The following is a 17817-nucleotide window of genomic DNA, read 5'->3' on the forward strand; positions in this document are numbered from 1 at the left end:
ACCTACACAAAGCGATAAACCGACCAGTCCATCCTTTCATATAGCAACTTGCGCGGTACTTCATTCATAGAGTTTCTAAGCAGGGGGTAGGGGGATTCATTCTCGAGATTTAAAAAAAAAAAATCGCATCGTGTTCCAATGTTATTCTAACGACAGCAAAATTACTTATTCGACATTAGAGCAAAATTCTTCCCCAATTTTTTTATCCCCCCCCAATTTTTTTCTCGATGGCACAACTTGCGCCATTCATCCCTCCTGTGGGCGGCCCTTCTCTCTTAAAACGAACCAACCTTTCCTCTCATACGGCTACTTGCGCGGTACTTCATTCATCGAGTATCGAAGCAGGGGGTACGGGGACTCACCCCGGAAAATTTTTGAAAATTAGCTTCTCAAAATCGTGTTTTAATGCTATTCCGACAGTAAAATTGCTAGTTCGAAAGTAGAGTAAAATCCCCCCCAAAATTTTTCTCAATGGCGCAGCTTGCGCCATACATCCCCCCTGTGGGCGGCCCTGGCTGAATTTATATTTAAAATAAAATTAACCCAATAAGAACATGCAAATACTGAAAATGAGACAGATGTAAATAATGTTGACAGTGTATGAATTTTCTTGGGGGACGAAGTCTGCCATAGCCTTCTATTTTGCAATCCTGCAGACACTAGTTTCTGATGAAGTTTGCTTGTAACTGCTGGTTCGATTGAAGACTTATTTTCAAATTACAGAAAGCATTTTCTGTGCTAAATGAGAATGAGCCCTGCCGTTATGAATAGGTTACTAAAATGTTATGAATAAAAGAAGACTGTCCGTATTTGCCGGAACAAAAAAATCTGTCCGTATTATGGTTGTGTCTGTTAAGGAAGGTTTTGTTGTACATATTTTTCATGGCCGTATTATTATTATTATTATTATTATTATTATTATTATTATTATTATTATTATTATTATTATTATCAGATTAACAATTTGTACAAGTCGTTGATGAATATGTCAACTAACATCTAAACATTGTGGAAGAATTTTCAATTCCATGGACATAATTAAGATCTATGAATTTGAGTTTCATATAAGATAGTTTAAAAGATCATTTAGATGGCCATCTATATTTTATGAAGAGGTAAAATCATACTGTACAATAGGCGACCAATGAAGCATGTCTTTAGGTTGTCATGAACTAATCGAAGCAAAATAAGTCTGGTCGTGTTTTTTAGCTTGCTTGAAAACAGTTAATTTCACTGAAGCATTTTTGTTAAATTTAGTGCACATCTACTTTCTAAAAATTTTTAGAATACAATTTTTTTTTTTAAGGTGATTTCTACATATTTCAACAAAATAAGAAACAAATAAGACATTTTAGAGAAGAAGTGTTATGCTGTCGCCACATCGTGAGTTTTCCTCTGAAACGTCCGCTGTAACTACCCTCTCTAATGAAAGAGTATTGTAGAGAACGATTCAAGATAACATATGTTCTTCTAAGTGTCAATTCATGTCTTATTTTGCTCCAAGTATACTGACTTTTGTATGTGAGTTGAATGTAGGATCCGTATATTATTTAGTCTCATTGACCTGTAAATTAGGCATGTTACTGTAGAATACCTAGGCTGCTTTGGAGTCTAACCAATGAGTACAGAATGCAGGAACTCAGTTCAGGTACAAAACGTTGCAATTGGCCCTGCCATACCCTAACTTATGCTTGGGTGCTAGAGGGTAGTAATCATCAAGAAAACGCGCCTTTCATGTTGATTTGATCGTGTAGAATTTTGCAGTTCATACTATGGAAGATTTCAACTGATCAGCAAGGTCATAGATCATAATGCAGCATGTCCTTCTTACAGTAACACTTCATTTGCCCATTTTCACTCACTAGCTTCCGTTGTTACTTATTGTGAGTCTTTAAGCATATCCGTTTAGAGATCAATTTGATCCATTTAAATGCTGTCAAGCCAGTTAAATCTTAATATATTTACATTAGCGTTATGTTCAGCACATACTTATTGAGATCTTTTGACCTACAACAAAACTATACTAAGCGAAATGGAAATAGTGCTTCTAAATTGCAAACGTCCTTGTTCTTTACATGTTGTAATTTTATTTATTTATTTACTTTGAAAAGAAACTTATAATTAGAATAAAATAGGCATAATCCATATACATTCAGGAAGCTAAGTTACATTCACATAGTCTCAGATGCTATTGAATTCAGAACAAACTAAGAAATACTTTTTTTCTTTCTTTCTTTTTTAAATCCTGCGCGAAATACAGACCACCAAAAGTAACTCCTCGGGCGCTATTTCTTACGTGCGAGTTTCGATAAAATATTAAAATCCTTTATATCTGAAACAATTCAAGATATTATTATTATTATTATTATTATTATTATTATTATTATTATTATTATTATTATTATTATTATTATTATTAGTTGGAGGACAATAATTTACTGATTCAAATCATATCCTCCGTGTGAAAATGTGTGTCCAAATCTTGTTCTGTAGCTTTCTGATTTTTTTAATAATAAAAAAATACCTCTGCCTATCCCAATATTTGTATTTACGTATTTATTTATTTATTTATTATTTTATTATATGGATAATACTATTTTCCTGAAAAGGAGAATACGTCACTTTTGTTTTGGAATTTTTCATAATGATTTTGTAGAAGTCCATACTCGGACTACTGTGCTCAATATAATGGAATAAAAACGTAAGTTAAACAAAGTTGGAACTGATTAAATGTTTTATTCTTCTGAATTTTCTTTACATAGAATTTTCCAGATCATGAAATGTCTTGTGGAACAATCTGGAACCATCCAGATAATTCGAGAATGTCAGAATCTTCTTGAATAATCTGGAACCATCGAGATAATTCCAGAATATAACATAAGTTTCTAAAACATTCTGGAACTCTCCAGATAATTGTATGTATTTGGCCTAGCATACAAAAGAGAGGACACATGAATTCACAATTCAGTTGTCAACAGGCAAACAAAGATGTGGTCCAACTGTGCCTGTAACCTTTTGTGAGGATCCTGCTGATTGAGTTGTAAAGTGTTTTGGGCAAAGGACTCAGTTGCCACAGAAGAGTGAAGTGAGTTGACTATTTGCATATTTAAAACACAGCAATATGTAAGACTAACAGAAAAAGTCTTTCTTCAGAATGGGAATAAGAGTGCTCATTTCAAGACTGTGTCAAAGTCAAAATGTTTCCAGTAATGACTTTCTGTGTTGTAAATACTTGGGCAGAATATCAGCGATGATACTAACTGAATAAGAAGTATCCTATGGTGTTGATGATGAATATTTTGATGATGATGAATATCTCCAGAAGAACAATTCCATACCCTGAATCAATCAGCTATAGAACTTGGGTTAATCCTGTTAAGAAACCATGGTTAGTGAAGCCAAATCATAAGCTATATGCATCAAGAAAGCACAGCAAAATTACTGTAGCTATGGGTGAGTATACCAAATCAAAACTGACGATACTCTTCAGAGTAGAAATTCCATTTTCAGAAGAAAATGAACCAATAGAAAGAAGCTTGTGCAGCTTGCCGGGAATTTATATTAAACATCAATTCAGCTGTTGAATCGTGTAAGTCCTACAATGAAATGATGCAGGCTCTAACAATTGTCTCAATGTCTCCTTCAAAGGTACAAATTTTGCGCCACGTTCCATCTGTTACAAAATACATGATGGAGAAAGCAAGAAATGTGAGGTCTGCGAAAGGAGTGTTTGGAAAACCGGATCCCTATTATGGTCATCCTGTAAATGAACCACATGTTCAAATTATCATTTTATCTGGAAGATAAATAGGGCTGTTCTCGCCAACCGTCAACGAAAAAAGCACTATAACAGTTACAGGAGAAAAAAAGTTATGAAAGTGAAAAGTTACATTACCCATAAAGTTAAAGAAACCTTCGCTATATATAAGAAGGAACATTCAGTATTCCACAGTAAAGATCAAAATTTTATGCACTGTGACGTAAGTGGGTGCTTGCACACCCACCTACAAGTGTATATTTGTGTGTGTGTTGTGCCACTTTCGAAGTTTGCATGGTAACTTGAAACCTATTTGAAACCATGACATATGGCATCTTGGTTGAACATGTGAGGTCGTTAGTAGTTAGAAGTCGGTAGTATGCAGAAGGAGAGACGTGTTTTGTTTCAGGAATGTAGTGATTGCCCTGAAAAGGGTAGACTCGCCTTAGAGACATTTGGTCTCAAAACAATAGCAGATGACTCTTCTGCGGTTAGATACACAATATGGGTGGAAAACAAACATTAAGAAAACTGTTGCCATTGATACCTTTATTGACGAACTTGGGAAACGGACACTGAAAGCAGTAACACACTAACATCTAAAGAAATTGCAACAACAACACTGCGGAAGCGAAGGAACGTATAGAGGCTGAACAATTATTTACTGCTTCACTATAATTTTGCTGAGAACTGGTCTGTAGTTCTGCCACAAGAAGTAAGTATAAGAATATCACTGTAATAATGACCCAATTTCGATATTTACAGGAGTCACATATTTCCGAAACAAGTCAAGTGTTGCAGTTATATGGTAAAAGACATGACTCAGCACATACATTGTTGGCAATACGCAAAATTCTTCAACAGCTGTAGTCACAGGCAGAAAAGATGGTCATTATTTCTTATGGTGCCCTTATCCACTTCATAAATCTTTACCAACTGTTTGAATTGATGAAGTCGTTTGTGCCAATGGAGTTGGTATACAGTTCTGCTGAATATGGGAAGGGGCCTACAAAATATAATCTTTCCAGCTCAAGTACAGCTGAAATTTACAATGCAAGGGTTTTACAAGAGCGGTGAAGTTATCAACAGACCTCATCCTGTTGCCCAAAGAGGAACTTGAAGAATTCCGCCAGCAGAAAATAGAAGAATGGTCCAACCAAACTACCTGTGTGAAAGGAATTCAGAAGTCAATGTCTGTATATCCAGTGATGGGCGAACTTATATTACACGAACTTTACCAACCGAGATCGGCCAACCATTTGTCCAACCAGGATCTCAGAAACCACAGGAGAGTATTCAGATTTACCATCTACAAAGAAGGATGTTTGTGGCTATGAGTGTGGCTGATGGTTTGCAGAGCTTACAGATATTAGTTGTGAGCTAAATGAAATTGTCGTGAACTTTTATACTATCACGTGGACCGGCTGCTGGATGTAGATTTCCATCTGCAAGTCAGCAAAACTACCAACAGCGCTCACTTCCAGTTCACGATTTTAAAGATTGTAGATGCCCCAGTTCCTATTGGTTGAGGAGGAAGGCATCACTCAATATCAAAGGAAGATACGAATCCAGCTGAACACATTTTTAGTTCATATAATTGCTAATTTAAGTTCTAATCATAGTAGATAGAAGTTGTATGCTTTAGAACTTAATACGTCTTAGAACTGACACATGTATTTGAAAGCTTTAATATGTTTGAAAGATGTGTTTTTATGTAGAATTAAAATGCATGTCATGTAAAACTAAATCTTGATTTCATGAGACTAATATGTGAGGATGTGATAGCGGAAGTTGGTTTAATTATGGTAAAAATTCCAATTGTTTATAAACCCTATTCAACTCAAAAATAGAAGTTCTTCTTTTCAGGGCATGTAGTACTGATTTGTCACAAAATCAACATTTTTGGGATTGATACGTTTCGTTTTTCAAAATAAACTTCAGAAGGCCATAACACGAGAAATTAGACACATGTTTCCAAACGAAGGATATGATTTGAATCAATAAGTTATTGTTTTCCAAATAAAACAAAAGCAACAAAATATCTTGAACCATTCTAGAGATAAAGGATTTTAATATTTTGCCTAAAATCGCACGAGAGAAATGACGCCATATTTAGCGAGTCATATCTTGGGCTTTTTTTTTTTTTTTTTTTTGACAAAACAAGAAATACGAGTTTCTTAGTTTGTTGTGAATTTTAACATGTTAAATTCAGTAACATCTGAGATCATCAAGGTAAGGCTTTATTTGTACTCATGTCTTGAAATACATGTGTTTCAAGCGATGAAACCAGACCAGACGATAACGGACACATATGGAACATGATTGTAGGTTCGCAGATTAGAATTGTGCATTACATAGACATTACACAAATTTAGATTACTTTATATTACAGAAAACAACAAATACATTAGTTGTAAGTATTAGCTACGCAATTTCAAAATACTGTACTCGGCCGTCAATTTGGATTTGGAGTTAAATGAATACAATGTAATACTATTACTTAACAACAAATATAACATTTACTTATTCTTTCTATGTCTTTACTTCTTTCATATAAATACTTTCAATATTCAGTCATTTTTTTCTCGTACACAAAATTTTGGGAGGAACACGTCCCCCCTGTCTCCCTCCCCAGAGACGTCCATGGAACTGACCAATATTTAGAATATAGTGAAAGTTAAGAAAGAGGTTTTCTGTCTGTTTTACTTTGTTGTAGACTGTGCTAAATACACATGAACTGAGAATAATTAAGTAGTTATTAAAATGTTGGGGCAAAAGAAGATCGCTCATATCCGTATCTAAGAGTGTATGTAAAAGGGATCTGTCCACATTATGAAGTTAAGGGAGGATTCATATAGTATGTGTACTTTCGATACTAAATTTTGTATTTGTTAGTAAAATTTTCCATCTTATCATTACGCTTATATACCTAATATATTATTCCTAGATGAAAGAATCAGAAGTCGCCAATCATGGAGTAAAAAAGATGAAGAAATACTATTCAAGTATTTCGAGAAGTACATTTCTGAGCAGAAAATACCAGGTAAGACTGGAATTAAGTTCTTTGTTAATTTCAAGTATTGTTTTAATAGATCTATCAATTAATTTTTCTTTTTCCGCATTATTGATTTTTTTCCTAATGAAATATTATTGTCGTATGTATATTTTTATTAATTAATATTTTTTAAAAGCCAGGTGTTAGGTAACAAATTTGCTTGAAGTTGTTATGTCGTCGAACCCACGACCTATAGTATAAAAGATTAGGTATTTAGCCTTTTTAATAATTTGTCAGGAAGCCTTTAGAGACGACTATAGCAGCTAACGGAAATTGAAACTGTATTTAGAGCCACATAGATTTTTGCTTTTCTGAATTTTTGCCATGAGGAAAGGAAAAAATAGCACAGTAAACGAAAGGGAATATTACTCAAAACGAGTTAGTTTTTTAGACAATTGACCGGGACTGAGTGTCTGAGTTCAAGCCTCTGGTATGGATTAATTTTTTGCAAGCTGTGTGAGTGCTGCTTGTCTCGAACTAATATCGCACAGTTAAGTTTACCTGAAGTTCTGGATTAGCATGCATGGACGTGAAATCGTGGAGAGCCTCTACACAGGCGTACTGTGGAATCTGGCAAGCTGCTCTCCGATTTCATTGGACAAAAAGGAACATCTGAATAAAATAGCATTCAGGATTCTAACTTCAAATTGAGACAATAAGAGTAAACAAAGAAAATACAGTGCTAATATCAATGGGAACCTTATGACGGAATCAGGAAAGAATCTCGTAATTAATTAATTAATTAGTTACAAGGAACATGGGCCGGGATACGAACTGTGAACCAGATCATCTAAATCTGTATTTTATTTATTTATTTGCCTGTTTTGCATGCAAATGAGAGTATTCTCGAGTACGCATACAGTTGTCAAAATTACAAAATAATTACATATATGCTATTAAAAAACTTACAGATAGAGTAATACATGTGTAACTATCACTTTTATGGGCTTACACATTCATAATATAATTAACAAAAAAAAAAAAAAAAATACATTGTCTTCAAAAAACTCATTTACCGAGTAGTAACATTTATCTACTAAGAACTCGTGAATATCAGATTTAAACATAGAATATGATTTGTTTTGCTTTAGAAAATCAGGTAACTTATTGAAAATTTTTGTACAGTTAATATATACGCTTTTTTGAAAAAACGAGAAATTTTGGGGGATAACATGCAAATTATTAACGAATCGAGTATTGTATCTATGGACGTTACTGTTTTCAATAAATAAGTGTTTGTTACTTACGGTAAACAAGATAATTTTATATAGATACACACAAGGTAATGGTAATATTTTTTGTCCTCGAAAGATGGGCTTGCAAGAAGACTTTGGTGACAATCCAAACACAACCCTTAGTGCTTTCTTTTGTAAGCGAAACGTGCTAATACATTCAGTAGAATAACCCAAAAAAATAATACCGTAGGTTATTAAAGAATGGAATTTTGCATAGTACACCGAAACTAAAGCCTCTGTTGTGACATTGCCTCTTAGTCTACGGAGGCCGAAACAAATACTACTAAATTTTTTGTTGAGTTGAGAAATATGCTCATTCCAAGTTAGTTTCGAACTAATTGTGACACCAAGAAATTTAGTTGAAATAGAAAAGTCGACTTTTTTGTTATTTACTATTACGTAAGGAATAAATTTATTTTGAAGAGGATAATAAAAATTTAGCAAGGAAGTTTTATCATTGTTCAAAACTAATTTATTGCTACTTAACCAGTTACTTAATCGTGAAAACGCAGTGTTTAGATTATATTCAATATCATGTCGTGAGTTACCTGTAATAATAACATTGGTGTCATCAGCAAATAAAACACATTTATTAGGCAACATTTCATGTGTCAAATCATTGATGTAAATAAGAAAGAGCAATGGACCAAGCACTGATCCTTGAGGTACACCAGTTAGTATTGTACCTTTCTAACTACTAAACTTATGCACTTTGCCATTATTTTCGTTCGTAATTTGAACTATCTTATACCTATCCTTCAAGTAAGACTCGATCCATTTATTGGCAGTTCCTCTTATACCATAAAAGCGTAATTTTTTAAGTAAGAGATCATGATTTACAGTGTCAAATGCTTTAGTAAGATCAACAAAGAGTCCAATTGCCCATTTTTTATTATTTATTGCATGCATAACAGTACTAAGAAAATCGAAAATTGCAGAATCAGTAGATTTGCCAGTTAAAAACCCATGTTGTGATAATGATATTAGATTTTTGGAATGTAAGTAATTCCTTATCCTATTTGACATTACCGTCTCAAAAATTTTTGAAAATACAGACAAAACTGAGATAGGGCGATAATTCTTAATATTGTAACGACTGCCTTTTTTGAACAAGGGAATCACTTTAGCCACTTTTAACCGTTGTGGGAATATTCCTGATTGAAGGGAAAAATTTATTACATGAGTCAGGTGGGGAGCAATTATCGAAGCAGATTGTTTTATAATAGTGGACGGTACTTCATCAAGACCTGCAGAACTGCTATTTCTCATCTTTCTTATAATTGCTAATATTTCATCAATAATTACTGGGGTAACAAAAATACATTTTGGATAAGAAGGCATATTTGAAGAACCACTTGTACCAGCTTGGTGAGATAGAGCACCAAGAGCTACCTGAGGAGAAGTTATAAAATAATTATTAAATTTATTTGCAATTTCAGCAGGGTTTGTAATTCTTTTATTGTCAAAAATGACGTGATTCAAATTAGCAATATTACCCTTTTTTGTATGTACCGACTGGTGAATAATATTCCACATAGTTTTAATTTTATTTCTAGAATTATTAATCATTTTCGAATTATGCATTAGCTTTGCTGTCTTAATAACTTTCTTATATGTTTGCTTATACTTTTTAACGTAATTTCTGAATACATCAGAAACATTTGTAACATTAAGCAGTTTAGCATACTTAATTAAATTTCGTTTGGAATTACGAATACCAGTTGTAATCCAACTTTTCTTAATTTTATTACATTTACTAATTGGCATGAGAGGAAAAGCTACATTAAAACAGTGCAAATATGCATCTAAGAAGGAGTTAAATTTTTCGTCCATAGTGAAAGCTGAATAGATTCCATCCCATGTCTCAAGAGCCAACAAATAACAAAAGTAACTAATGTTACTCGGTGGAAATAACCTTTTTTCAATTCTGGTAGTATTTTGCAACACCGGTAAGTTAGTTGATGGAAGTGATAAGCTAACTAATTGCGCATCATGATCAGAATAACCTGGGTTGAATATTTCAAGTTTGTGGTTACGACACTCTCTGCTTACTATTACTTGATCAAGTGCTGATTTTCCAAATCGGGTAGGTGTATTAACAATAGCTTTGAGATTAAATGAAATCAATAGGTTTTGTAAATCAGTTTTAGCTTTAGTGTTAACCATCCAATTTATATTTATGTCACCACACAAAATGATAATACTGTATCTTTTGCACAGATGGTCAAGAAGAAGTTCAAGATTTCTAAAAAATACCCGTAAATTACCCGAATTAGACCTATAAATACTACATACACATACTTTATCAGCGAGACTTATTGCAACTACTTCAAAGTGAAGTTCCAGATTGAACATCGATATATCAACTTCATCAGCATATAACTTTGTAATGTCAGGCATCTCGGATTAGTGGTTTAACCAGGACAGAGTAATATGAATTTCTCTTTTATAATGTTTTGATGCTTCTGTCTGATTGTATAATGTTGCCTCAAGGTTTTTCCACGAGACGAAATATGTCAGGGTAAATGTGAATCCCGTCTTTAATCATTAGTTCTCGAAGAGACGTAAGATCTCAACCAAAGGACTACCCCCTGCGGTAAGAACCGAGAAATATAACCGAAAACGGAGGTTATATAGCCAGGTACTTTCGCCCCCGTGCGGGAGAGTGTCTTCAGAAATACTGGAGGGCATTGGAAAGCAGAAACTATAACAGAACTTAGTCGTAAACGCTGATGTTGAGGAAGCAAGGAAATAAATTACCGACAAAGACAAAATGTACACCACTTGTGTCCGTTGACGTTGAACATTCCTTTTCCATGCAGGCTTACAGGAAAATAAATAAATAAAATGGAATGAAATGTTAGGTGTTATCTGTTTAACAGGTTTCCTGACTGACGAATTTCTTTGAAATGTTTAAATATTTTAACAATTCTTTGGACTTGTGACTTTAATTACATTCTGTTCTGGGACTTGTTTTATGTAGACTTTCAATACATGAGTAAATGTTAAGTCCTTATATGTAATGTAATTAGTTTCGGTACTATTTGTACGATAATTTACGCTTAAAATTTTCCTACCCCCCAAACCCTTTTTTTTTTCCTAAAATTCTCCACTTAAAATTCCTATTTCTAACAATCAAGGCCTTATCGAGGTGGGACGGTGGGCGGAGTTGTTCGAGATCAGAACCACTGAGAGGTTTGAAAATAGGAACGCATGCCACCGAGAATTTAGAGTAGTACGCGTCTTGAACTTGACGGGGGGTAGGGGGATGAGCACCCCTGGTGTTTGTACTTTTGTGATGTAGTCTAGTCGTAAGTGCTAACTCTTAAATAGGCTATGATATATTCTTCTCGTTGAGAGAGATTTTCGCTCTAGAACTAAAATGTTCCATTAATATGAGAATTAGTGTATTGAGTGCCAATGTTTTTATTTAAATATATTCTTCGTGTACTTTTCCTTTTTAATATTGAACTATACAACATGTCAAGATGTATACGTATATATATTACATCTTCCTAAAAATTGTAACCATTTTGCAGCTTCTGTGAAAAGTTGAAGATTATTATTGGCTATTCAGGGTGAAAGGTATTTTATTGTTTCACATAATTTCCTTGGCTATTCGTAACCTCTTCCCACATGGATTGCAGTCTTTGAATCCCTCTTCTGTTGAATGTCTCATCTTTAAAAGTCAAGAAAATGTGTCATAGCATTTTTCAGGGTGCAATGAGATTGCGCACACTTTTCCAGTTTTATCAATTTTACCTGATAAGTCATTGACAAGCTGTCATTATGTACAGGATTGCGCACAGAAAAATTAAGCAATGTTGTCAGATGGAAAATATTTTCTCTTCTGTTATGTAAATCTGTAAGAAAAGAACAGCGGAATACCCGAACCAAGGGTCGAATAAAATTACTAGGATTGAGCTAATATAGAAAATTCAGAGGAATTAACACATAAGGATAGAGAAGCTATATACTGCATTCGAAAAAAAGAAAGATCTCACACCAGTTCTTCCGAGAAATATTACAGAGGCTGCTTCAGTAAGTGATTGAAAGAGAAGTTGAGTTCAGTTATGATGGAGAAAAGTTACTATTTATAAATGAAGAAGCTAAGATTATCGTCCTAACTTGTGCGAGTAACATTAGGAACGAACAATGATAGCATTTACTGTGCATAGTCGTAGTGTATGTAGTAAAACTTGTAGATAGCTACATAATACTGTTTGTAATTATATATTCTAACTAGATTTAGGAAGGTGATTTAAGATATATATTGACAGATGCCATATTATTAATAAGTAAATCGTGTAATTTTGCAAGGATTATATTGGAATGCACTGTAATTAGTATGAGGAAGTAGTTTACTCACATCGTTGTATTATATTAATAATATTGTAATTTAAGTTTATTGTATCGCACATATTATTGTAACGAGTATCCTATTATATGACCAGGCGTTAACGACAGACCTCAATAAATTTACCAAAGCAAAACTTTACGACAATGGAGAAAATTATTCACTTTTTCAATTTTTCCCTAAAACTTGGCTAGTAGTGGAAAGTATGTATACTATATTACTATTATTATTATTATTAACATTAAGAATGTCATCATAAATGTTTGCTTTGTTTTATTGGTTCCCACCTAGAATATGGGCTTCAGAACCCTCAGTAGCTCCTCGAACGAAAATAGGGCGGAAACATTTCACAAACATTACAATTAATAATTCTATTCACTTGGTCCAGATATTTATCAGGTAATCTCTTCTTTGTTGAAGATACAATCAGAAACAAAATTGAAATTAAGATCAATTGCGAAAGGATATACCAATACACAAGAAAAGGAAGATTTAAAGAAACATAACATTATATTGAAGCAGTATGAAATGCTTAACCCTTATAGATTCCGGCTTTTTAAGGTAAATTAGAGATTTTCAGTCAAGCGGCTACAGCATCATCCCTATTTATCATAGGATCATGGTTCATACCTCGTTTTCTTTTTACAATAGAGCAACCTTTCAAATGGTACCATTCACATCTCCTTATCATGTCCCTGAGTCGGGAAATTTTGAGAGAAATCGGGATTTTTCTTTGAAAATATTTTTTTAATTTTTGAGCCCTTCTGGACCCCCACTGTGTTAATGCAGAGATCTAAAACTCAACTGGAAAACACTAAGGGGTGTGTTAAATGCATGTACAAAATTTCAAGCTTTTATCTTGAACAGTCAGGGCGGGAAAATATCAATAATCCTCACAATGCCCCAGATTACTGTAAAATACTTTGATCTCAGGCAGAACATTTCCTGAGACATCCCTATATATCCTAGAATCATAGTTTGCCCTTTATTATCTACAGAATAAAAATGCCTTTCAAACGGACCCTTCACATGCCTCCATCATGTATCTCAGGCGGGAAAATCACGAAAAAAAAGGGATTTTTTAAACCACAAAATCTCTTTTATTTACCTTTTTGCCTCTCTGGATCCACCTTGTGCTAACGCAGAGATCTGAAAAAATCTAATAAATAGTACTCGGTGGATTGAATGTTTGTACAAAATTTCAATCTTCTAGGTGCGAAAGTAAGTCCGCCAAAGAATAATGAAAATAGGCCTAACAAAAAAATTTAAAGTTAGGATGTCATCACCTCCTATGTCTCGACGCAGGAAGGCGTGAAACCATACGTAACGTGTTCTACAGTGCCTCTAGACTTGAAAAAAAAAAAAAAAAAGTAAAAAGCTTTATTGGTTCTTTTTTAATCGAATAATGAAGACGCTATTTTAGCACCTAAAAATTGGTACTAGAACTCCGAACGGATTCAGATTATGAGACAAGAAAAATTTTAACATTTGGATTGTAAATTTGGAGGTATCATGACTTCTTGTATCTACTGACCAAATTATATTATATATTTATTTTATTTCTCACCTAGCTCAATATAATATGAATTGTATTTCTAATTTCTGTTTCTATCCTAGTCTGAAGGAAAACCTTCTTTGCGCACAGATTATAAATCTAGCATTGTGGCAACGTTGGGCAAAAATCTGTGTTCAGAAAGACCAACAGAGATCTGTGCGCAATTCGGGATTTATAGTGTGCGCAATCCTGTTGCTCCCATTTTTCATATCTTTATTTCAGATTGTTATTTATTTATTTGTTTATTTTCGTTTAAGAAATTGAGGAGGCAAAAACGAAGTGGTAGTCTGTGAGAGTAATATCACATGAGTGTGATAGATTAAATTTCCCTACCAAGCTCCGCTGTTTCATTCTGGGTCGTTAAAGAAACTAATTCTTGCTTATCACACAACAGAATGGTGCTTTTTCTGTTCGCCCCAGCTGGCCATTTTTCTTTGATTTTTGCATTGAAGGCTCCAAGTGAAGGCAATATTTGTCATAATTGATTGTCACGTTTGTTTGTAGTAACTCATAATGAATCACATCCCAGCATATTGACAATAACTTCTTGTTTGGAGTTAAACCTTGTTTTTGATGTAGACGGAACTACTTTTGCTGAGTGGTGGTGAACTCTTTTCCTAACCATATTTTCATAAGTGATCCATTTTTCGTCCCAAGTTATTAGACGATCTAGATGGTCCATTTCTATGCCTAACATGGAGAGAAGAACTGATAGTCACACTGTCCAATCATTTTTCTGACAGTTCATATGGAATCCGTTTAGAGTACTGATTCCACAAATCCCAACTGTCGATACGGCCAGAAAATGTTTGCTGACTAACACTAAGTTTCTGTGTAATTTCAGATGTAGTCAAGAATCATAGAAGGTCGTTCAGAGCGTGGTCCATCTTCAAGTGCTGGGTATCCCTTCTTGAATTTCTCGAACCATCTTTTGCATGTACTGTCAGACACCACTGCCTCTCTAAACACTGCACACAAAGATTCAGTGATACCTGTTGCATTCTTGAACTCATACAGTATAGTGACGCAAATGACCTTTATTGACAGATATCTCTTGGAGCCACAGATCCTGTAAAAAATGTAGAAAAAAATGCTTTACAATTTTTAAAATCATTCAGTATTCATCCAATGAAAATACGTGATGTAGATGATATTGCAGAAATTAATAATTTGTGTAAAAGATTAGAATTTAATGTTGCAAAAACGGACATACCTTTCTGGTAGACTTTATAAATAAATACCATGTGAAATTTTTAACAATATTAAGCAACAATTCAAACACAAGCATTCTTGTAAGTAACTATAGAGTATATGTAAGTAGCATTGTTAGTGCAATATCTTTTATGTAATTTTCACTGAATAGATACAGTATAAGTATAAAATTCGTATTATGAGAAGAGAGCAAAGTTCGAGCAAAACACCATTAATGCCTGTCTCTCGTAAGAATTATATGTCTTGTGTTCTGTTTTTAAACTTTGACTTAGTGGAATTTCGAGCAGAAAGTTCTTATTAGTAAAATATTTCCGAATGCAGAACAAAGTAAAAATGAATAATAGATAACATTGGTACAGTCCGCAGCAAAAAACATGCAACATGAGCATGTAAGTTTATTGTGAAACTACACCTAGCAGCGCAGGAAATCAACATAACGTCTAAGTGGCACGAACCACGCCGGGAGAAACTTCGGCGTCCTACCCTGCACACTTATTTTGGAGCAAAATACTTCGTCGTTTCACAATAAACTTACATGCTCATGTTACAGGTTTTTTGCTGTGGACTGTACATGAATAAGTAACATTGCGAGAAAGAACCATCGTATGAATTTTCTAATATAAGAATTACATTAAGTATTGCGCCAAATGTTATAACCATCGAAAAAGTATTTGTTAATATAGCATCTATTAGTGATTACAATGTTCATCACACACTATGTTGTTGGTAATTTCAAAACATAATATTATACAGTTTTATTGGCATTTGTAAAAGTAATGTGCAAAATATCCTATGTTGTTCTATATAAGCAATAATACACAATGATTGTCACAAATGCATACCTTACCTCCGGCTTATGTTATTTTTTTTTAAGTATCAGGTTAAATGACCCATATTGGATAAATGTTTCAGTACCTTATAGATAATAATATATAAAAAAAAATCCTGGAAAATATGCGTAGGGGGCAAGGTTTTTATTTGTAACTGGCATTTGTATACTAAACACTTTCTTCTTTCTAACATAGGGAAGGAAGCTGTGGAGCGTTTCATGAAAAGGAATACTTTGGAGACCGAACGCAGTGACTGGAAAAAGATTAAATATAAAGTTTATAATGAAATACAGAAAAGGAAGATGGCCATGAGGCAAAGAACTTGGTAATTTATAACCTGGAAATCTTAGATGTTCTACAGAAGGAATTCTTTAGCTCTCTTTTGAGGATTGTAATGAGACCAAGTTGACCTAATTGTACAAGAAAGAAAAAGCACTTTTATATTCTTTTATACCTGAAGTAAAGTTTTATTAATATTAAACCTCCGTTGTATTATTTGTAAAGTACTTAAAAATGTGTTTAGTACTTAAAAAAAAAAAAAAAAAAAAAAGAGCAACTGTTCGATCTCTCATCTCGCCTAACGCCTTATGAGTCATTGATTTCTCCAAGATTAGAAATTTCGCAAGTTTAGGCGAGAGGGAAATTCCCATCTTGCCCAATCCTATTTTACTAAAATAGTGATGAATGAATTTCTGTACTAAGGAGAGAATTTCTGTACTATATTAGTAACCATCAGCAGTGCGAAATCGTGAAATAAATATCATTCTTGTTCTTCCAGTGCCGGTAATGAAATATTGCATGAAGACCATAAATAAATACCTCAAACAAAGAGTGTAACCATTTGGAAGGTAGCCACCGTACTAGTATTAATTAAAAAATAAGTAAGTATATTATATTCAGAACCTATGTAAACAACGCAATAAGTTGATACAGCTTAGTCTGCTGAAACATAATTCAAATCACAGTTCAAAATTAATCAGGGACTGATTACAGTTGGACATATTAATAACAGTTTTTAGCTGTATAATACTAATTTCCATTACTAGAAGCTCATTAGTTACGGTTGAAATTGTTCAAGGATAAGCGGGTACAAGGCGATAATTTCTTTTAATTTTCAAAGTTTGATTTGTTAAAATAATGTGAAAAGAAAATAATTTTCCAATAATTCACATTACGTGGGGTTAAGGTGTGTCAAGAGGGAAAGAATGAATTCATTTCACCCCCTGCCCTCCATTTAACAATACCTTGACTGTATTTTATATATATATATATAAGAAATGTTTTATTTAGAAACAATGCAGGTTCGGATCCCTGGCTGAGTACACTGGTGCCCAGAGGTTTTCCTCTTTATATACTAGGTAAACATTAATTGCAAGTTTGGAGCGAAACGATCGACCTTTATTGATTGTTCGTAGATTTTTTTTTTTTTTTTTTAGAAAATCAATTGTTTTCTTGAACGAAAACAACATGCAAATAGTTGAATTTGGCATACCAGCGAAAAACGGCTTTGGAAAATTGTGTTTGCAAAACAAAACGAAAAGGGTTTCGCCCTATTTCTAATGCTAAAAATTCTATTTTCCATTGTTTACAATAAGAATTCGCGCCCCAAATGCTTTTCCAAAGTTAAGTCTATGGCTATGGGCATCCTATTTTCGGTGATTATTCCTCAATGGTACGTCCGATTGGAACCCCGCACGACACATCACGCGCTCTCGAACCATTGGTTAAGAACGGTTCAGACATCTCGGAAGCATATCCGGATAAACGAACACCAAAGTTGAGTAAAGAGGAGCTTCGCTCCAATTACAGAATAAAT

At 33.8% G+C, this 17817-nt stretch overlaps 1 protein-coding gene across 1 annotated transcript in view; it reads left to right on the forward strand.

The window, feature by feature from the left end:
- The window catches only part of LOC145690401 (uncharacterized), a 95961-nt gene extending 79479 nt beyond the window's left edge, over positions 1–16482 (forward strand). The window contains exons 12-13 of the mRNA XM_081765243.1: positions 6705–6800; positions 16197–16482. Coding sequence (XP_081621369.1) covers positions 6705–6800; positions 16197–16330 — 230 coding nt within the window. The 3' untranslated portion in view covers positions 16331–16482. The remainder of the gene's footprint in view (positions 1–6704; positions 6801–16196) is intronic.
- The last annotated feature ends 1335 nt before the right edge of the window (positions 16483–17817 follow it).

This window comes from Thermobia domestica, chromosome 7 (assembly GCF_964235325.1).
Source record: "Thermobia domestica chromosome 7, izTheDome1.hap1.1, whole genome shotgun sequence".
Lineage (NCBI taxonomy): Eukaryota > Metazoa > Arthropoda > Insecta > Zygentoma > Lepismatidae > Thermobia > Thermobia domestica.